This window comes from Copadichromis virginalis, linkage group LG4, assembly GCF_057382275.1.
Source record: "Copadichromis virginalis isolate Kocher_CV1m ecotype Utaka linkage group LG4, C_Virginalis_male_GT1.1, whole genome shotgun sequence".
Classification (NCBI taxonomy): domain Eukaryota; kingdom Metazoa; phylum Chordata; class Actinopteri; order Cichliformes; family Cichlidae; genus Copadichromis; species Copadichromis virginalis.
Window position 1 is genome coordinate 7,563,899 of NC_140621.1, and position 22,508 is coordinate 7,586,406.

The 22,508-nt window shown below is 41.1% G+C and overlaps 2 protein-coding genes across 2 annotated transcripts in view; both read right to left on the reverse strand.

Annotated features, from left to right (window-relative positions):
• Positions 1 to 22,508, reverse strand: part of hoxb3a (homeobox B3a) — a 57,500-nt gene that overhangs the window by 31,824 nt on the left and 3,168 nt on the right. Inside the window, exon 2 of the mRNA XM_085453348.1 lies at positions 12,330 to 12,681. Coding sequence (XP_085309474.1) covers positions 12,330 to 12,359 — 30 coding nt within the window. The 5' untranslated portion in view covers positions 12,360 to 12,681. The remainder of the gene's footprint in view (positions 1 to 12,329; positions 12,682 to 22,508) is intronic.
• Positions 14,551 to 18,857, reverse strand: hoxb4a (homeobox B4a). Its single transcript, XM_085453351.1, has 2 exons — positions 18,000 to 18,857; positions 14,551 to 16,723 (listed from the first exon to the last, which is right to left on the reverse strand). Exons 1-2 carry the CDS (start codon positions 18,469 to 18,471, stop codon positions 16,419 to 16,421), a joined length of 777 nt encoding a protein of 258 aa, XP_085309477.1. The 5' UTR covers positions 18,472 to 18,857; the 3' UTR covers positions 14,551 to 16,418.

Below are 22,508 nucleotides of genomic sequence, written 5' to 3' on the forward strand. Positions count from 1 at the left end.
GTTAATTGTGTGTCTGTACTGTAATAAATCTTTCATGTTAGGGGTCCTTTAAAAGAATGTAACCGGTTTTTGTAAACATTATTTTTCCCACGCTAAATCTCTCCCTCGTTAACGTCCATCAGCTGCAGATTTATGAGGCCGAGTAGTCCTCGGATTTATGTTTTGACTGTTTTCGAGGAAACCCTACTCTTCTCTGTCTTTCCATTTCCATTTTCGTTTCGTTTTTTTCCCTTGTTTTTCGCTTTACCCGCTAGCAGGCAATTAAACTGAGATTTTCTGCAAGCGACTATTGAGCACGATGTATTGGAAAATACAATTAAAAAATTAAAAAAGAAATCAGTTTAACTTTAGGCACCAGTCTTCTGCTAGAAGTGGGACACATTTTGAGGACTGTTCAGTTCGTCAGTGCTGCTTCTTCATTTGGATTTCATTTGCATGAACAGAGTATTTTAAATACACTTTATGATTATTTTTTTAAATGTGGTCACAACAAAAACATTTTGCTATGTAACATACATATGTATAATTTCACAAAATCGCACTGTCTCTATACGGATGTATGTGCCGCACAAAGGTTACATGTCATTTTATTGCGTTAATATGTGGCTACTATATCTCTAGCTTGTGTGTAAATAGAGAGGGCGTTAAAACTGAACTAAATATTTTAAATACAATTTTTAAAAGAATGATTCACTCTTTTCAGATTGGTCGCTCCCAGGACTGAAAATATTTCCTGCTAGGGAAAAAGAACAGTGAAGCAGTCAATATGGCTGCCAGTCTCAGCAATGAGTGGGCAGATGCCTTGTGTGAGGTCTTGTGTCTTGTGCCTACTTGCTTTTGCTTCTCTTTAAGATGCGTAGGATTGTACCTTGTCTATGAACATGTGCAATAAAAGGATGCTTCAATCACAGTGAATGTTAACAGAAACGTAGGACGTAAGAGCAACACAAGAAAACAAGCAATGCACCGATAAAGGATGAAAAGGAAGGTACTTCGACAAACTGCTCTTAATGAGAAATAATACGCGTATCACAAAAACCGCGATCGACAACACCAGTGATATTGAAACATGTACTGTAATATGATAACGTTAGCTTTGAACATCTGTTGAACATCTTTTGTACAGTTGCGGACTCTCCGTGCATAGGTATTTCACATTTGGTTAATTGGACAAAAAAGACAGTTAATAGTTAACATAATATGATCAAATATTGTCTTTACTTTTCTGACCATTGTAATTATAGAGTGGAAAGCAAACCGTGAACAAATGCTTATTTTTTATTCCAATAGCATTTTAGCTGCCTCTTTTATTCTCTGCTAAAACGAGCTGCCAGTATTACAATTGCCCTGCAGCGGGCTTCGGTGTAAACATTAATTTCAGCGTCAGTTATTTGTGGTCTTTCAATAGAAGGCACGCCTCAGTAACACATTAATGCCTAATATTAATTTCTTTCCACATTTGTATTACAGAACATAAGGCTACATAAATACCGGACCGAGTGAACACAGTTCGGTCTCAGAGAAGTTAAACGTGGATAACAGCAGCAGCTTGAATGGATGTCAGACAGGGCGCAATATCATTTCTCAGGACCGTTTCAAACATTTCAATTATTTCAGATGAGTCTGAGCTGGAACTATCTTGTCATACCAAACATACTTAGCTGTGGACACATGGCTGAGATAAAATAAGATAAAATATTTCAAGCACTATTTCAATGCTGCATCGTCATCTAAATACATGTGTGTGTGTGTGTGTGGGGGGGGGGGGGGGGGGGTATTGGGGGTTGGTGCCACAATCCACCCCCTTTTCTGTCTACAGAAATGAGGCGAGATATTGTTTTTGACAGGGCTGCGGAGAGCAGGAATACACATCTTGAAAAGCGCCGCCTTTTGTTGCTGCTGTCGTTATTATGTGATGGGAGGCCGGCGGAGAAGCTCTAATTTGGTTAAGCTAAGGTTTACACTGCTGCTGATGGCCAAGCGGGGAACGAGACTACTGAAGGAGAGAGAGGACCATGCTGCAAAGGGGCCCGGCCTTAATTGTAAAACGATTCGAGGGGCACATCCATCAGTTCCAATACCAACCCTATTGTTTTGTAATTTGTAATAAAAATATTAATAATATTAATAACACTAAAATCTGTAAAACAGTCTTGCAGTTCATTGTTTGCAATGCTGCAAATGTATCACACCAAAACAACGCAGCAAGCCTAGTACACTGTCTCTCTCTCTCTCTCTCTCTCTCACACACACACACACACACACACACACACACACACACACACACACACACACAGACACACACACACACACACCTACTGGCAATGGCAACGACAAAAAAATGGAACATCTCATAGTGTCTGACTTTCCATTACAAGAGGGCACACGAAATGCACCCAGCTTAATAGCAGACACGTGTGAATATAAACATGGATGGGGAAATAGAGAGGAAGGTCCTCCCATGTCTGCATCTTATTTTGCTCACCACATTAGAAGCTCTGACTCACGGTGGAGGATTTGAGCCAAAGCAGAGACACTGAGCTCTGACATGTGTAATGGCGAACAGCTCCATTCCGACGGGCATCCACAGAAAATGGGCAATAAGGAGAAACAAAACTTTATTTGTTGCATTAAGTTAAAGTTGATGCCACATAGCGCCTAACAGTAGATAATTTAAAATGTACAATAAGATGCAGTTAGGTTTGTTGGTACGTAAAAAGTCCATCTTCACTGCAAAGCCTGTTTCAGTGCAGAAAGCAGCCTAATGATTGCATTTCATTTACAAACCAGGGACTTAATGAAGATCAACAAGGTTTCCTTGTCATTTCCATCTTTAGTCCGAATTCCTTGGCTGAGTTACTTGGATTCATTTCTGCCTCCCGGCTAGATAGATTAGCTTTTCCTGGCCCATTGGTCTTTTTTATGAGATTTCATGCCGGCCGAGCCGTGCCCCGGTGTGTCAAATTTAAACAAATCTCTCGTTAATTGGTCGTCTCAGTAATTCAAGACCTGAAAGCTACAGCCAAATACTGTCATACTGAAGCGGGAAAACCCGAAACGCCCGGAGTAATAATTAAAGTGTAAAAAAACAAAGCTAAAGGACAAAAAAGAATAAAAAAGAAAGAAAACACAGGGGCGTGCATGGGGGCCGAGAAGGACGAGAGAGATTAAGTGGAAATTAAGCCGGAAGAGGAGGAAGGGGAAAGAGGAGCCAGTGGCGCAGCCGTGGCGTGAACTCTTCCTGCTCTCCTTCCTCTTTCCCCTGTACCGTCGGTCCATCGACCGTCATTTTCCCCAGCCGTCTTACACACAGCGCAGGAAACCGTGATTTATCGTGGGCAGCGCCATAAACAACAGCGCTCCCTCACAAACACACAACAGCAGCCCCGGCCGCACGCTGACACCGAGCCTTACAATAAATCAAGAGAAGTAGCTAGCTGGGAGAGAGAGGGGGAAACGAGAGAGAGAGGGAGGGAGAGGGTGAGAGAAAGAGAGAGGGAGAGAGAGAGGAATGGACAGAGAGTCAGACAGATAGAGAGAGATGTAAAAGCAGACATGAAGTGATGGACGAAAGATGGAGAAGAATATCCAAGTGTTTCTTAAAATATAAACAGCCGTCGGCTAGCATTGCACCGCTCTCTCTCTCTCCCTCACTCTCTCTCTCTCTGGTTTTCAGGCTGCTCGGCTGCACGCTACAACCCATAAACAATGGCTGATGGTGATGATGATAGGTGGGGGGTGATGTGTAAACAACACGACAGAAACATGCACGACATAAAAAACACACGGCGAAAGACGAGTATTTGGGGGGCAATATTTACCACGATGTTAAAGTAGCCTATGATTCACAGAGAGGGATGCGGGAGAAGGCGGCGCAGCGGCGGAGAAGATGAGGAAGGAGTGTGGTTTCCCCCCATGCAGTTCCTTTCCTTCCGCAATACTCACGGTGTCCACAACGACCCGCAAGATACACGCCCGTCCAAATTTGTTTTATTGCAGCCTCCCTCTATCTTTTCTCTTTCCCTCTCTCTCTCTCTCTCTCTCTCTCTCTCTCTCTCTCTCTCTCTCTCTCTCACTCACTCCCCCTCTCTCTGTTGGTGTTTCTTGGTGTCTCCTCTTTTCCCCCTCTCTCCCCCTCTCTTTCTATTTTTTCTTCTCGCTCTCTTTCACCGCTGTTTTTTTTTTTTTTGGAGGGGGGGGGGGGGGGGGGGTGAAAGGACAGTTCTACGTCAAGAGCAGCGGCACGTCTCGCCGTTATATTCCTGACGAAAACATATCTATTCTACAACCTCTGCATTAATTATTTAATGAATCACGTGATGTGTTGTTCGGGGCGGGAGGTGTTTGGCGGTAGTGGTGGTGGGGGCTCTCTCCGTTTGTGGGACCCACACGGGCCCGTGGATGCATGCATGCATGCAGGAGTCCAAATGAAGTCAAAAAAAGAAGAAGAAGAAGAAAAGGAAACACTTGTGTTGACTTTTCAGTCGGAGGATGTTCTTGTGTAGGGTAAAGCAGTGGAGGCCTGGGACAGACACACAGAGGGGCCGATAAAAGATGAATTCGTCTTTTAAAAATGACTGCACGCCTCACACTCGTTCTTCGTTATTGCTCACTGTCATCTCTTTCTCAGCTCGCCGTCAGCCGACCAAAGAAGCGGGATTCCTTCCGTTGCTCCGTCTTACATTTGAGCCTGTGCTATATTTCAGTGTTTCTAGAAAAAGGAAATACCCGATGATGGCGGCAATAATTTATCAGATACACAGCGCTGGGGGGGGGGGGGGGGGGGGGGGGTATTTTTCTTGTTTCGGTGTCATATTCACTCCAGTCTTGAAGCTAAACTAAATATTTCTCCGAACTCTATAGGATAATAAAATTCAGAATTAAATATTTTGCTTGGACTCAATTAACCAACTTCACCTTACTTTTTTAAATCCCATTAAGAAGATTTTGGTGCGGTGGCGAAGTGTAATTCGATTAGAATGAGATTTGTATTACTTATTTCGAGTTCGGTAAAGTAGCAAAGAAGAGAAGAGAGCTCTCACAAAAACAAAACAAAAAAAGAAAGAGACCGCAGAGGAAGAAAGAAAAGAGTAGATGAAGAAACAGCGAACTGACAAAACCCCCGCCATGAGGCCGACTGAGCTGCAACAATAGAACGTTGGAATCCTTCTATTGCGGGCTACCAAAGCTCGAGCCGACTCCAGCAGAACAATAGAGACTTGGAGTAGAAAAAAATGTTGAGGCTCTGAAGGCTAACCTAGCTGCTGAGTAGCAAATAAGAAACACTTCAAGGTCAAAGCATGGGCCTCGGGATCCTCAAGAAAGCGCTGATTTTTCCGCTCATGGCGATGGAGAGACTTTTAAAGAGCTTTTAGAAAATCATCCATTAAAACATAAAGGATCCTCTTTTAGGGACTTACCAAAACCGTCAGGGAAAGGTAAAAATATTTCGATTTCTATTCAAGTGACACAAAAGAGCAATATTGGCAAACAAAGAGTAGCTTTCTCAAAAGTGCAGTACAGAAATGCAACTGGCCATTTTGCTTTTAAAAATGCAATCTACCCATGACACGTCTCCAAATAATTGGCAAAAGGAAACAAATGTGGCTGTAAACTATTAACAGTGACAGACCTGCTTGGACGTGTATTTATTTCTTCTTTCTGATGCACTAAAAACATGCAGATACTCCTTTAAATATACGCTGCCAGCACCGCGGAGATTTTTACCCACAACAAGATTGAAATCAAACATTTGCCGTGGTGATGATGGCGTCTTTAATGACGGCCATAAATTATAGCAATCACAGTTTGAAACAACAGCTAAGATAAGCAGCAGCGAAGACCTGGGCCGGCCTGACAACAGCCATAGAATCAGTCCTGTAAACTTGGCACAACCGCATGCAAAGCCATTACCGCAAAACACCAAACCGTTTCAAAACGTCCCAAAAGCGACGGGCGGAGGATTTTTCACTCATCTGCATCTTTATCCATTCATATCATGAGAACAAAATGACCCATGCATTATTTTACATTTATACTCCTCGAATAATTCACTTATACTCAGCATTACAACACAACACCGCGCGATCCACGCCAGCTTCAAATAGCTAGTTTATGATTTATCAGTAGAACTGAGAGTCGGCACTTGAAAAGACTGTAAAAGAGTTCTTTGAGATCCTGGGGCTTTCTAGGTCAGTGATGGTAGATAGACAGGTAGATTCTTCCTCGTCGTTAATGATTAACTAAGTTTTGAATAAAAAGAGAGAAATCTTTTGTTAAGATGGATAATGGCCTGAAAATGAAAGTGCCGAGATGTGATTTATCGCTCACATATTCTAGGTGAGAAAATGTATAATAATAATAATAATAATAATAATAATAATAATAATAATAATAATAATAATAATAATAATAATAATAATAATAATATCAGTAGTCGCAGTAGTAGTAGTAGTAATAGTAGTGGGAGATGTGTGTGAGAGAAACAGGGGAGACAATGAGAGGGAGAGAGAGAGATTGATTTAGCCTGCCCCGACACGTTGCCTTTTACTGCGCCTCGTAAATCTGTCTCGAGATAGCAGTACGCATACAACCATTTCCCCCCCTAATATTCTTCTCCACGTGCGAGACGTGAGGTCTTCCCTCCGCTCTGGGATTAAAGCGGTGACGTCCCCGGGTCAGTTTCACGAGTATAGTTTTAAACATCCTAAAACAGAAGTACTATCTTCTTTTACTCCTCCTTCTTTGTCTTCTTCTCTGCTCTATATAATGAACTAAGTCACATTATTATTTATGGCAACATTATTATTATTATTATTATTATTATTATTATTATTATTATTATTATTATTATTATTATTATTCAGAATCCTGTTCGAAACTCGCCTGCATGGAATAATTAGAAAACACAACCACAACTGTGTGGCCGTTTATGATCAGACTGGTGGGTTAGTGGTTCACTTTAGTTCATTTTAAAGGGAAAATGGAAAAAGTATGGATTAGTTTCATATTGTAGTCTGTTATGGCTTCACAGTAATTTATATCATATAAGATATTAGCGAGCAGTTAATATATCCACGTACAGTTTATTTATTGTGTTGTAATATCAATAATAGAGCGTGATATAAACTGCAGGGTTGATTGATGTCTGTCAGATTTTCACTTTACAAGACTGTGAGGAACAAATCTGTAAAAACATCAAAATGGAATGGAATGGAAAACTGGACAAAAAAAATTAAGAGCAATATTTTTATCCGTCAAATTCATGGCCAACTTTGCTTAATGTGTGTTTGTTTTTTAGGAAAAATTAATTAAACTCAAAGTACAAGCACATGATGGTGGTCAGAGAGTCCGTAAAGAAAGCATCCAAAAGGTAAAAACATGCAAAAAGCATAATTAGACAATTATTTATCATATCTTTTATCATACACATTTGATTTTTACTATCATCCTTACTGACGATAGACAGTTATAGTGACACCCCCCCCCCCCCCCCCCCGCCCTGTTACGGGGTATTTAATGCAGCATTAACCTGCACAAGCAGCGACAGACGCACACAAAACATTTTGCCACGAACGCGCCATTTGCAACAATATTATAATGCTCAGACTTATTTTAGAAACAATGATAAATATTATAGCCTGAAAAAAACTGATAATACTACAAAATGTACCTTATTTACAACTGTCTTTGTTGCCTCTGTGAAGTTCTAGCTATATTTAAAGACACATTATTCATTGAAATCCTCACTGTGGAATTGAGGGTAAGCCAGCGTGTAAATGATTGAGATCTTTAGAACATGCCACTCAGATATCTTTTTTTTCTAAAATGCTTGAAAACGATTAGAAGTGACTTATAATAAACGTAAACAAACGGCAGATTTGACCAAATCCTCATTCTTACGTGTCTCCGATTTGCTGCTCTCAGTGCGCTATTCCAACTATACTTTATATGAAAAGGCAGTGAGTCTTTGTCATTAGGATGCTGCAGTAAAAAGTAAAGAGAAGTTGGTTAATCCAACAGTATAAATAGGCTTGTATGGGCCTAATTCTCCGCCATTAGTCATACAGGCAACAGAAACCTATTTATCACTCACATGTAACGGATATGAGAGCTGCATGCTGTATCGTACAATAGTAACTTCATCAGATTGCAGGCCTGCTTGTCTTCAAATTTCACTGGAAGTCTGACAACACTTGGTCACAAATTGACACGTGATTTCTTCATTATACATTTATTATCAGGGACGGGAACATTGGAGTTCAATACGAGCCAGCTGCAGAGCTGAAACAAAAACCAAGCAAACAAATGATTATCAAAAGTTGTTTAAACCCCATTAGAATCATCATTCCATCATTCCTTTTGTTCTGCAGCGAAGTCCACTCGAAAGCTCTTCTGCCGTCCTTGCTACTAATAAAGTTATTAGTGCTGATAAAGGCAAGACACTAGCAATTTCTGTAATTCTTCATTGCCTGGCTTAACGATATAATAATATTTGAGCTCGTGATTAATTGGCACATTATTGAAAAAAAAGTATTTAATTATTTAGAAAACCCTTTGACTAACCAGGCACGGATTGGAATCCACAAAGAGCGTGTATGCGCGTGCTGCTACTTGGCAGCCGCTATTTGGCTCTCTCTTTTTAATACTTAATACGTGTCTACTTTTAAATGGCTCCCCCGCACGCGCTCATGCACGCGCTCAGCCCGTGCAGCACTAAAAGCCTGGCAACCATATATCTCTCGTGACGACCTCCTCCTGCAGCCCGCGCGCCTACACTGTGACCTCTTCGGCTCCTCGAGCTCTCCAGAATAATAAATTTCTCGGGCAACGTGGATGCTGGGAGAGAGAGAGAGAGAGAGAGAGAGAGAGAGAGAGAGAGAGAGAGAGAGAGATGACGGGGAAAAGGAGCGGGCGATTTGTCTAGCAATTAGCAAACGCGGGCCATAGAGGGAGGGAGGAAGGGAGGGAGGAAAATACAGAAGTTTGTGTAACTTTTGTGTATCTGTGTGTGTTCCAGTCTATGACGATCGCTGAACACATGCGCTCATATTCGGTGCCTGGCACCTGATGTTCCACTGCATGTGTGAGTGTTCTGTTTCCTGTGCAAAGCTGCTGTTGAAACATCAGTTCCATCGGTTGGCTCAGAGCCTCCAAACAGCGTGCAAAGCAAAGAGCTGCTTGTCTGTAAACTGCAGGTCACATCTGTCTGTATGATCCCCGGCTGTTTCATGCTTTTACTTTATAGTTATTTACATGCTAATCCCCCTGACACTACAAAATAAGTCTTCTTTTGGATTAAGTGAAGCATCAGGAGCAAGTAGTCAAGCTACAGAGAAAACACTTCACACAAGCATACAGGTATAAAGTATCTTTCAGTAAAGGAAAGCTCAGCAGACCTTTGCGATATAAGAGAGATATTGTTTGTTTGTTTGTTTGTTTGTTTGTTTGTTTGTTTGTTTGTTTGTTTGTTTGTTTGTTTGTTTGTTTGTTTGTTTGTTTGTTTGTTTGTTTGTTTGTTTGTTTGTTTGTTTGTTTGTTTGTTTGTTTTTCAGTGAAACTGCAAGAGCTCAAAGTAGAAATTACATTAAGTCACTTGAAGAATTGGTCCTTTATGAATCATATTATAGTATTTCAATATCCATTAACACTCAACATTAACATCGAGGGATGGGTCAAGTTTGAATTTCCCCACATAATTGTAATATTGTATTATAGATTTATTCACCTGACTGCGGTATTTGTTACCAAAATGCACAAAAACACTTTTCTGTCACATGCTGGAATGGCTTGCCTATTTTTAAAACTGCATCCGTTAGTTCTTACGGGACTTGACAGAAATGTAAGTTAAAACAAAAACAAAAAATCCTAACAAAACAGCTGGTCTACAGCTTTTGTACGTTTTCCCACATCTGTGTCTGTATGTACTGTGTCCGACTCATCGAATGTTGCACTACTACCAAAATAAGCATAACATGTTTGAACATTTCAAACCGTAAAAATTGACATGGTTACTCTGAATACTTTTATAGTTAACTGTGATTGTACAAACCCTTGCCAACCCTATAAACCTTATGTAATAACTAGAAAACACCAGATCATTTAAAAAGATATATTTTGCTAACTATCAGCTGGGTCACAGGGAAAAACAGATTGTGGAAAAAGAAATGATAGAAGTTTCCAAAGATTCCCAATAATACTCAGAAAATCAGAGTTCTATAAACTTCAACCTGTCCTGTCCTAAACTATTTGTAAACTGTGGCATTGAACCACTCCAGCTTCACATTTGCTGTAAGTGGAAAAACTGTCAATTAACGATCATCTTATCGTTACGCTATAGTACATGGCTGACCTGAGTCAAAGGTTTTCCCGATGCAAGGCAAAGTGCATAGCACAGTTTTAAGGATTCCGCCACCAGTGAATTCACAGCAGCTCATGTATAAATGTCTGACTACTTCTTAGTGGTTCATTTAAAATGTCTTTTGAAGTTTAATGTAATTGAAATGTCTTATAATTTTAATAAATATACACAGACACTGTTATGACTGATACACAACTTCTTGTTCATATACTTGTTGCTTTGCTGAATCAGTACTATTGAAGACACACGCACACACACACACAGGCGTGAACGTCCACTAGTTAAAAGGCTACTAGCAGCTTTTGCAGCCATGCAGACAGAAGGGGCATGCTGTGTTTACATTATCATCGAGGTCTGCGCAGCATCAGACCTAACACATCTACGACACAGTTTCGCACTTTAGCTCTCAGGACCAGACGCAGAGAGCCCCGGTCTTATATTCTCTAAACGACAGAGGGTTCAACGAAGGAAAGACATTTCCAGTAGTTTCAGATGACTCAAACCGCTACACCACACTTCAGTTGAAGTCCCAGTCAGAAGTGGCTTCTTACTGACCCCTGTAGAGGTGGATGAGTTGTCTGCTGTCTGTCTGTTTGGGTGTGGGAGTGGAGATATCACTGTTACCCCTGGGTTACAGTGCCCTGAACTCAGTCTGTTATGACTAAATGGCCTGGTGGCTCTGGAGGTCTGGGAATGTCCGAGGGAGCGCAACCTAGTGAGGTCAAGGGGGACAGGGACTAGAGGGGGTAGGTGTGGTGTGGAGGATGAAGAGGGGAGCCACAGGTCAGCCTCTGGTTTCAGAGCCACTGGACCTCATCGGTCAGAAAAAAACGTGTCCCCTGACTGAACCCTCTGTGGCCTTAGCTTGGCCATTCCGTGTATGACCATTGATTTTTCCCTCCTCCATCTCTCCTTCTCTTTTTTCTTTCTATTCCGTTTTGTCCTTCCTTTCCACACATCGAATCACGCCGCACCACGCGTCCCCTTGAGAGGTTGAAGGCCCATCTAGCAGAACGCTACCCCTTAATTTGAATCGCTGGCAGATTGATTTCTGAAGGGGTCAAACTGAAGTGAACGCGCTTCTTGAGGCCGTCGCTGTTAGGCTCAGCAGATAGCAGAGGCCCTGAGCTCGCATCGCGACCGGCGATCATTGGCAGTTCATTTGAAAAGCCTCGCGAACCGTTTGTTTTCGAGCTAAATTGTTTTGAAGCGCAACCGAGACAGTATCCATTAACCAGCGCGCCCCCTCAGTTCGCTTAATTCCCCCCCCCCCCCCCCTGTCTAACTGAAGGCCGTATTATTCATATTCCCACTGCAGTGTCTGTAGCCTGCACCTGGCAAACAAAGTACACATACACATACACTAACAATATCTCATTAAAAGGTATAGGTCCTAAACCACAGAAACACTTTATAACCGCAGAAACGTAGCTAAGAAACAATGCATAATAAGTTCCAGGAACCAGAAATTATTCTCGTGGGCCTTTCTGTCACATATTAGCAACAACATTTATAATTTTCCTTGAGTAATACGGGACTCCATAGGCATCCTTGTTAAGTTAGCAACTCGATAATATTATATAACCTATCAAAAATTAAAGATCTGCCTTTCGAAAAAGCACACAAAAACGGGCTCTTTACAAATACTATGCGTAAAAGACGCACCGCAGCACGTTCGACGCACAACAGCAGCTGTTTAGGAAGCGTCGGATCTCGTGGTTGACAAACAGACGCAGAGTTGACACCAATGGTTGCATAAACTGAAGGAAAAAAAGAGCACAACACACAGGCTCATTCCAACACAAACACTCCCAAAGCGCTTGCAGTCAAAAACCCCACGGCCGTAAATGCTCTTACAGCGTGACCTCGCCAAATGCGGGGGGGCAATAAAAACATAAAACACCACAACACAAGGCAACAGAAGCCAAAGCAGAGAAAGAAAAGACAAAATTTAGTCTCAGGCCCTTACCTTTCTTACTTTTATCGACCCGTGAGCCATCTTCTGCTTCGTCGTGAGGGATTTCTGAATGGTTTGTTGGAGTTCCTTGGAGAGATTTTCTTCTTTCCAACGAGGAAGAAAAAAAAAGTTTTTCTTCTTCTTATGGCAGCATGTTTATGTAGAGTAAAAAATAGCTTGGGTGGAAAGGGGAGGCGTGTGTGTAAAGGAGGTGTGTGTGTGTGTGTGTGTGTGTGTGTGTGTGTGTGTGTGGGGGGGGGGGGGGTGTCTTCGTAGTGTCTTCCAAGACGTCTCCTTTTTTCTCTTCTGTCCCTCTGGCAACCCCCCCAACCACCACCACCTCCAGAAGGGGTCTTGTGTGTGGCTGCCGGATGACAATAGAGAAGAAGAAAAGTAAAAGAACTGTTTAAAGAAGAACAAGTGATTAATGATTGTTTCTTGTATAATTTTCGCATTTTTCTTAAGGGGCCGTCCCCTCTGTCCTGTCCAGAAAATAATGGCGGTGAACATTTTTTTTTTCCACAGAGATTTGATATGTGTGCGGTGGGGGTTGGGCATCCTCACAAAAATCTGCTTGCTTTCACAGAAGCAGCAGAACGTCCCGGCTGATAAATAACTAAATAAATAAATAAATAAATAAATAAATAAATAAATAAATAAATAATAAGGTCGTCATTTAGGTCGTCATTGTGTGTGTGTGTGTGTGTGTGTGTGTGTGTGTGAAGCAGCAGAACGTCCCGGCTGATAAATAAATAAATAAATAAATAAATAAATAAATAAATAATAAGGTCGTCATTTAGGTCGTCATTGTGTGTGTGTGTGTGTGTGTGTGTGTGTGTGTGTGTGTGTGTGTGTGTGTGTGTGTGTGTGTGTGTGTGTGTGTGTGTGTTCAGATTCCCAATATGGGACAACTGATGTGTAGCAGATATTACCACATTTGGACACAAATATCATATTATAAGGAGGGGTATACAGCCTCAGGGTGAAGGAGGCGATATTAAACCACTATTGTTCTCACAATATAGGAAGAAAATGTATGCTTACTTTTAACAACTGGAGATGCAGGCCTAATATCTTTGGATTAAATCACGTTGTTTAATATAGAAAAACAAAAGACGAGATTAAATGTTTCACTAATGACACAGTGAAATGTACGATTTTACTGTTTTGACTCGAGTGGGTGCCCGAGCACATCTAGGGGTACAGTTTAATTGGAGGTGGCTTTTTGCGCTGGAGAAACCTCTCATAAATGGGAAGAAAACAGATAAATGGGCAACGTGAGTCTGTGTGGCAAGAAGCCCAGGGAGGAATCAACCAACAAGTAATAGGGAATCTTCTCTGGGCCGAGGAATACGAGAGAACCAATTTGGGGGGCACACTTTTTTTGTTTAAAGTTCATCGAGAAGAATGCTATTTTCTCGTGCCCCCCTCCCTTTTCTCTATATTTTTCGATACCTGTTCTAACAAAAGAAAATGAAAATTAATACGGGAGCCGCGCCTTACAAAAGAAGCCATTCGTCTTGTTGATTATCTATTTGGTTGTCAGGGTTTGAGCTATGGTGCGGGCCCGTTCCCTTTTTGTAATATATATATATATATATATATATATATATATATATATATATATATATATATATATATATATATATATATATATATATATGTGTGTGTGTGTGTGTGTGTGTGTGTGTGTGTGTGTGTGTGTGCGCGGGCGCGCTCAGCAGTCCAGAAAACAACGAAAGGAGCAGAGAGAAAAAAAAACAGTGTGGTGCAAAAATTACACTCATTAGCACATTAAGAGACCACGAACCGAGAAACTAATTTTGTTCTTCAGAACTACACACAGAAAGGAAGAAGGGAGGGGAGCTGTCACCTATGGTGTGTCGGTCCGGTGCAAGCGCATCTGAGCAGCCGTTAAATTAACCGGAGGACGGCCGCGAAACGGAGGGACGGTTTGTGATTTAAAACGAGATTACAGGATGTAATGTACCAAGATCACTCACGGCCGGGACAGATTAATCATCGCAGGCTCTTGATTTCGAAAGACAGGTTGCTTTGCCTTTGCAGGAAAAACCAAATTTGAAATTGTATGAAACTGTTGTGTATGGAAGCATTTCTTCTACTACTCAAATCTGGGGAGGTAAGCAGAAACAGTAAAATTCAACAGGACTCCAACTGTTATTCCTAGAAAACCCATTTTACATATAGAAAATGGAAAAATAACAAGTAATAATAATAAGATAGAAAGGGTACGTTTTCAGTCATTTATTTAAATGTCTATGGACTATTTACAAATAAGAGGACGGAGCAACATACACATCGGGGGATGTAACACATGTTCACCAGCACCATTTCATCAATAACGATCGAAAGGGATCTTTGGAATGTTAAGAAAATGGCATCAGTGGAAAGAAATAACACTTTTAGAATAAAATATCTAAAAAGAGACACAAAGTGAAAGAATAAACGAGGAAGGGGCAAAGAGAAAATGAAGTGCGCGCGCATTTAATGCGCGGAGAAAGAACAAAGGGGCATCTAAAAAGAAATAAATCACTTTTCATGCAGAGGATACTTGTTTGTATGAATGTCTCTTTGCTGCACAGTTGTGGAATTGTCTTTTTAAATGTCCACAAGATTTTTTGTATGGCAGGTAATAATAATAATAATAATAATAATAATAATAATAATAATAATAATAATAATAATAATAATAATAATAATATATTTTCACACAATTTTAAAAATATAGGAGCTCAGAAAGCTTTCACTTCATTAAACGAGCGAAAAAAATTACATAAAAAAATAAACTTATCGATATCGTCCGATCCAGCGCGTATAGATAGAGACACAAACGCACGCGCGAGCACACTCTCTCACACACACACACACACAGAACTGAGGTAATAGGTAGTACATCGTATAGTGCTGTGTTTCTGTCATCATTAAAGTATCTGTACCGGGATTTTGGTGTGATCATTAGTGTCTTTTGTAAGTTGATGGAAATTACTTAATTTCACTTTAATAACCCTGTTACACTGTTTGCTTGTATACAACATCATATTACGAAAAATCAACTGATCACAAAACGCTCATCGTCACTCTCAGCATCAACAACATTTTATATTTCAACACTAAATTCAAAAAGAACTAGAACTAAAAATGAAGAACTATAGTTCGCCGTTTAACAAAACAAAAGCACCAGTTTAAACAGCAAGACGGCAAACTGCCTGGTGTTACTTTGGATCATATCGTGGTTTGTATGTTAAAGTACTATAAGGACACATAGAGGTAAGCGAGCATGTGTGGCTTTTCTATGAGTGTGTATGGAGTGCAAGAATGCTTCACTTGACCAAAGGAGAGTTCAATATATTACACGTGCGCCTTAAGTGTGACAATGGGGGAGAGGGTGGTGGTGATGGTGTGTGTGTGTGTGTAGTAGTAGTAGTAGTACGGATGTCGTAGGGAGTGGTGTATTGGGAAGAGCAGTTCACCCTTTTGTTATATACCCACAAAATAAACATTACAAACGGGGGCAGAATTTGGCATGAATAAAGATGAAAACGAGGATACATCTTTAAATTAAAAGAAGTCTTGAATAGTAAAGGAACAGGAAAAGAACCACACACGCGCTGGGAACAGTATCTTCAGCCTACCACCCTTTGCTCTGTCAGAGGGAAGGAGAGAGAAAGAGTTTGAAATAGAGAGAGAGAGAGATGGATAATAGAGAGAGAGGGGGAGAGAGAGGATTATAAAAGGACGAGTACAGAGAGGAAGGCAAAGAAGGAAAGCGGGCGAAAGCAACGTTCTCTTAGTTCTTTCATCTTCTTCGGGTAGTTTTGATCATTTTCATATATAAAGGAAATCTCCCTTGCCATCCCTTTTTACATCATAAGGTCATATTATTGTGAGAAACATCAGCGCAGATCAGGGCCAGAACGGCGGCTATGACATCTCTCTCTCCCCCCATACCAAAAACATTCCGGCCCAAAGTGCAGGTTCCGGTGGTTGCAAGCGTGTCAGGCCCGTCTTTTCAGTGTGGGATTCAGGGAGCAAAGGGGGAAGGACAAATTGCCTGCATCAGACAAACAGCCAAAGAATGGGCTATAGTGGTCCGGAAGAACGGCTCTGGGATCCGGCTAGAGCCTGGGAGTTTGTATTGTTGCTGCCTGTTCCAGAGCGGACCTTGGTGTTGGGCATCTTGTGGTCCTTTTTCCATTTCATCCTCCGGTTCTGGAACCAGATTTTGATCTGCCGTTCCGACAGACACAGCGTATGCGCAATCTCCACCCTGCGCCTGCGCGTCAAGTACCGGTTGTAGTGGAACTCCTTCTCGAGCTCTAGAACCTGCTGGCGCGTGTAGGCCGTTCGCGAGCGCTTCGGCTCACCCCCAGTGTAGTTTGAACTTACTGTAGAGAAATAATAACAATGAACGTTATAGCATTAACATGTAATAATAATAATAATAATAATAATAATAATAATAATAATAATAATAATAATAATAATAATAATAATAATAATAATAATGCGTTTGGATCTACAAAATGGGACATGACTGCAGCCCCTTTCATCCTTTCCTGTCAAACGCCGAGCTTACAGCCTGGCTGGTTTATTTTACAGTGTCTCCTTTGAGGAGGAGATTATATTTTGAAACGTGTTGTCAGGTGTCATTCTGGGCCCTGCGGTGGTGGGAATCCTGGCAATACTGCCAGCTTGCAATTGATGTCCAAATGTTGTGATGTAAGCTTGAAAAGCGGCGCTGTACTGACACGTCTGCGCAACGTACGACCGGCATTGCAATACAGGATCATGGCAAGCAGCAGGGCCAATTGCAGCGTCCCTTTCAGCATGTTATGCGAGAGATTGTAGCATCGTCTATTACTTGGTGTTTAGGAATAAAAGGTGGTGGTACAGCAACGTTTGCGGTAGGGGTGAAGGGGTGGGTAATATGTACGACAGTCACTGACAGATTAGGTAATGATTCAACAAATTTCAAAAACTGCAACATACGGTTTTTACGCAGCCAGCAAACAGAGAAAGCAGAGAGAGAGAATGAAAATGAAAGAAACAAAGCTTTCTTCTTCTTCTTTCTTGTCAAGTATACAGCGAAGCGGAGTGAGTGCATTACGGTGCAAAAGTGACTCCGCTTATCCCAGTATGCAGCAAGTATGTTAAAGCATCACAGATAAACTATAATAGACTGCAGCTATTCGGTCTTGCATTAGTGTTTTACGACCGGATCCATAAACATGAATATTTCAGCTGCTATAAAACTTTCCCTCCCATGGAACAACGACTGGGGAAGGAAGGCTAGACAGAGTAAAGTACACCGTTTATACAACCCGGCCACTTAAAATCAAATTATCACAGCATAAAAGCTAACTTATGGGCTCGGTCTGAGTTGTCATAAGGCGACGAATTAGAGCCGACGAGCGAGAGATCGGACTTCAAAAGGCACCTCAGCGAAGAGGTGTAATAAAAATTTATGGAGGGTGTAATTATATTGGCTCCGCAAACAGACGATCGTAAATCTCGACCCAAAGGCTACTCTCCTACTACTCCTAAGGAAAAAACGGGGGAGCTTTTCACGGTGGAAACCTAGCTGACTATACACGGGCACAAAGAAAAAGAGAGGGGGGGGGGGGGGGGGGGGAGAGAAACAAGTTTGTATGCTTCTCTTACCGATGTTTACATGAACTTTCTTCATCCACGGGTACACTACGGGGTCCTTACGAGTGCTTGTTGGGGAAGAACTGCTTTGGCTGTGGGGTGTTTGACCGCAAGACGGAGGTGGAGGCGGGCTCGGTGTCACGGAATCACAGCGGTGGCTCTGCTCCGGGAGTGGAGTGGTCTGCAGTCCGGTCGGGGCGACGACATGACCTCGTGGGGACATCACCACCGAAGCGGTCTGCGATCCACGCTGGCACTGTGTGTATGGAGGCTCGGCTCGCTGCTGCTGGCTGTGGTTCTGGTGCGGGTGGTGCTGATGGTGGTGGTAAAGAGAGTCCGGCTGGAAGGGAGCAGGCTCCTCTCTCTGGGAGCTGTAATAATCCGGAGAGTGACTGGGCAAATAGTCACTCTGTGAGTATTCCTCGCAAGGTGGAAACTTGGGGTCCACATAGTTGGAGTTGATCAAATAGGAGCTCATGGCCATTAATTTCTGTCTTTTTGTGGAACTGCACCTACTTGGAAAATATATAACTAAAATTTATATCTCATCCCTTTACTCTTCGGTTATTCCTGTTCCGTTGAACCCTCCTACTTTTCTGTCAAGTGAACAAAGTTAAGACACCACGTGACTACAGTCGGCCAATGGCGCACATCCAGAAGGAACCCCGGATAAGGAAATAGGATTAAGGATAAACACGGCCCCAGCACGCGCACTATTATATGCCCTCAGTTCGTGGGCGCTCAATACTTTTCCCGTCTCTCTCCATATGTCTCCTCTTTATATCTCTCCACCTCAGCAGACGGAGAATTATAAAATTAACAAAGTGCGTCACTGACGATAAAAAATCCACTCTGCTTTGACAAAGTCGAGCAAAAGAGTACGGCGCAGATGAAGAGTAACCCCCCCCACGACACACACACACACACACACACACACGAAGTCACGCACACACACGCCCCACGCCGCATTGCAACTGAACCCTCTCTGCTTCTGACGCGTCCGATTGGAACTTTAAATAGACAAATACAGAGGAAAAAGCAACAGAAAGAAAGTGCTGGGTAGATTTAAAGTTGATGTGTGTGTTTGGATGTGCTTTTTTTTCCCTGCTCTTCGCTAATCGCTAATAACGAGAATTGGAGAGTGGCCCGGCTCTTCTATTGCGCCGCCACCCAGCAGCAGCACTGTGTCAGAGATAAATTTGGCTTGTTTGGGATCGATAGAAAATTCATCAACTAATTCAGGTTACATACCTCCTAAATCACCGGCAGACCTTTGCGTTAGAGACGGGACCCACCACCCCCTAAAAAAAGAATAGAGAAAAAACTTGCTCCTACAGGCTTCCATTCAACATTTCACATTTTTAACTGGCCTCGCATAATAATTCTGCCTGGACCGGGATCGCATGAATAAACAGGACTTGTTTCCACGCACTTCCTAATATCAACTTCCGTGGCATATTGAGTCCACGCACTCCATGCGTTTGCCCTTGAGCTGTTACTGAACAGAGGTACGACGCTCTTTGTTTTGGAACCCATCTTGCCAACTTTGACCATCTCACACAAGCTGCCACAGACTTTGAGAGTTGTGTTTCCTTGTGTCAGATACTGACCCAGTGTCATGTAGCACAGTCTCAATCTCTGCTTGGTGTCGCTTCTTTTTACTTTAACAAAACAGCGAAAAACAAAGGTTTTTACTTGCAGACAAGGGAAGCACGTTCCAGCATGCACCACTGATAAATCTGATTATTCTCTATAACTACCTTTTGCACAGAATTGCTTTTTCTATAATCATCAGCATCAAAACGTGGCAAAACACATTTAAAGCAAAAGAAAACACAAATTATGCGTTCGGTAGATTGGAGAAGTTGCAGTCCGCTTTCGCTGGTGTTATACGATAAAAGGTTCATGCTCAGACCCGCACACAAACACGGGAATGATGATGTAGATGTCAAAGTCCTTTGTTTCGAGAAAATTGACCGTCTCGACCCCCCACCCCCTTACGCCTTCTCGAATGAACAGTGAAGCAGGCAGCATCATTTTTCAACAAGAAATAAAAAGTCCAATTCAGCCCGGAGTTGGGATTGAAGACAGCAAAGCGTTCTGATGACCAGAATAAATAACAGTTGAGTTTTATCACCGAACAGACACAAGTGGTTTAAAATGCACATCTGTATTTATGTGTCCAAATGCATTTTGAAAATTACAAAACTCCCCTTTCCTTTCTTTCTTTTTTCCCCCTCTTTTTTAAACGAACGAATTTTATAAAAATCTAACTGAACAAAAGCTGTACCAGCCAGGAACCGTAGCTGAAGGCCTCTCCTCATTGTATTGGATCCTTCGACGCCGTTGTGTATAAATCCACTATATACTCCCCTAGAAGCGAATTTGTGATTTTATTAATGATTTTTACACAAATCCGGATCTACAGGGTAGATATAGAAGACATTGACTGACAGTGACGGTGTGGGGGCGCATATCTACGCCGTCCACAGGATTTTATTGCTTAGAGAAATTCCCGTGTGTTGCCACTATAGGAAAATTCCATTCGTCAGTACTATCTCTGACCCGTGACCCTCTCACCGCGGGTGGGGAGTTGGCAGATGAAGTTATGAAGTTATAATACTTTCACGCTTCCTGTAACTCGACGGTGTCCAAAAAAGCAAAGAAACAAAAAAAGAAGAAGAAGGAAACCCAAAACCAAACAAGAAATATTATATATATATATATATATATATATATATATATATATATATATATATATATATGAATGAAGTCGTGAGATAAGGTATAAGTGGTCGGAGCAAGCAATATAGGTGGGCTCCAGTACTGAAATTTCACTGTGGAGCTGCAAGCATAAATATGGCCTACAAAAACAAAAGAGGCCTTACTTGGTTTTAATGGAATGTGCGTTAAATGACTGCACACACACACATATATATTCATCAACTACATTTTTTGGTAAATAAATGCTAATTCTTTTTCTTTTTCTTTTGACTTTGAAATTAAAAAAAGTTTGATTGAATCTCAAGATATTCATGAACTCTACAAAAGTAACTCAAATAAAATTTAATTAGAATTAAAGTTCTAATTAGTCACAAAAGGGGGAAAAGAGGAAAAGAAAGAAAAAAAGAAGAAGAAAAAAGATCCTGGCATCTCCAACTGTGCAGCAACTAACAGAATGAAAACAAATTAATGAAGAAAAGACAAATCACTTGGCATAGGGAAACACGGTCCTATCAGAAATAGTTCTGAGCATCTGACTGAAGAATGAATGGAGTGGTGAATAAATGGATGATTGTCCGTTCACTGTACTAAATGAATTGCAGTCAGTCTTCAAAAGTCTGATTTAAATGAATCAAAAAATGATCTAATCAGCCACCATAGAGAGGATTGTATAGGGAGGACCTATTTTTATGTCTTCATATATGTATATATATATATAAAAAAAAAAAACACCCATCACGCCCCTGCGGGCGGTTTATCCTTCAAGCTCGGGTCCTCTACCAGAGGCCTGGGAGCTATATATATATATATATATATATATATATATATATATATATATATATATATTTGTGTGTGTGTGTGTGTGTGTGTGTGTGTGTGTGTTGTATTGTATTTATTGTAAATGGTAAACCGTTGCAACTGTGACAATTACAAAATAACATTATTTAAATTGTAGGTATTTACCCATGAACCACAACTAATCTTCCTATGATATCCCAGCAATCAGTTCCTATAAATAAATCATAAATAGATCATAAATAAACAATTTAAATGCAATTTATAAAGGAGTGGCATGCTGTTCTCGGTCACATGTTTGTCCTGATATAGTGATATTTTCTGTCACGCTGCTCCCACGTAGGTTTTGTGACTCTAACGCTCGTTGTGCAGCTAATTAAAACAACTGAAATAAGTAACTTATTTATTTATGATCTATTTATGATTTATTTAAAGGAACTGATCGCTGTGATATGATAGAAAGATTAGTTATGGTTTATGGGTAAATACCTACAGTTTAAATAATGTTATTTTGTAATTATCACAGTTACTACGGTTTACCATTTACAATAAATACAATAAATATATAACATAAAGTATATGTATTACTACATAGAAATGAAATACAGAATATCTATCTATCTATCTATCTATCTATCTATCTATCTATCTATCTATCTATCTATCTATCTATCTATCTATCTATCTATCTATCTATCTATCTATCTATCTATCTATCTATCTATCTATGTGTGTGTGTTTCTTTGTAACCTTGACCTGTCTCTATGCTTTGCAGGTCATCTCAGGTATCGATCAAGGTGTGTTAAGTCTGACTGGGGCACTTCCCTTCCCTCTGTCAAGTCTGTCAGCAGTAGCCATTCAGTAGACGGGCGGCCCATTGTTTGGGGCTACAGGTAAAGGTCAGTGTGCGAAGCACAGATCCAGACACACTCACAGGTATTAAGATACAAGGAGACAAAAGCAAAGCGATCTTGTTGCCAGAAAAGAGTCTTATGATCTAGA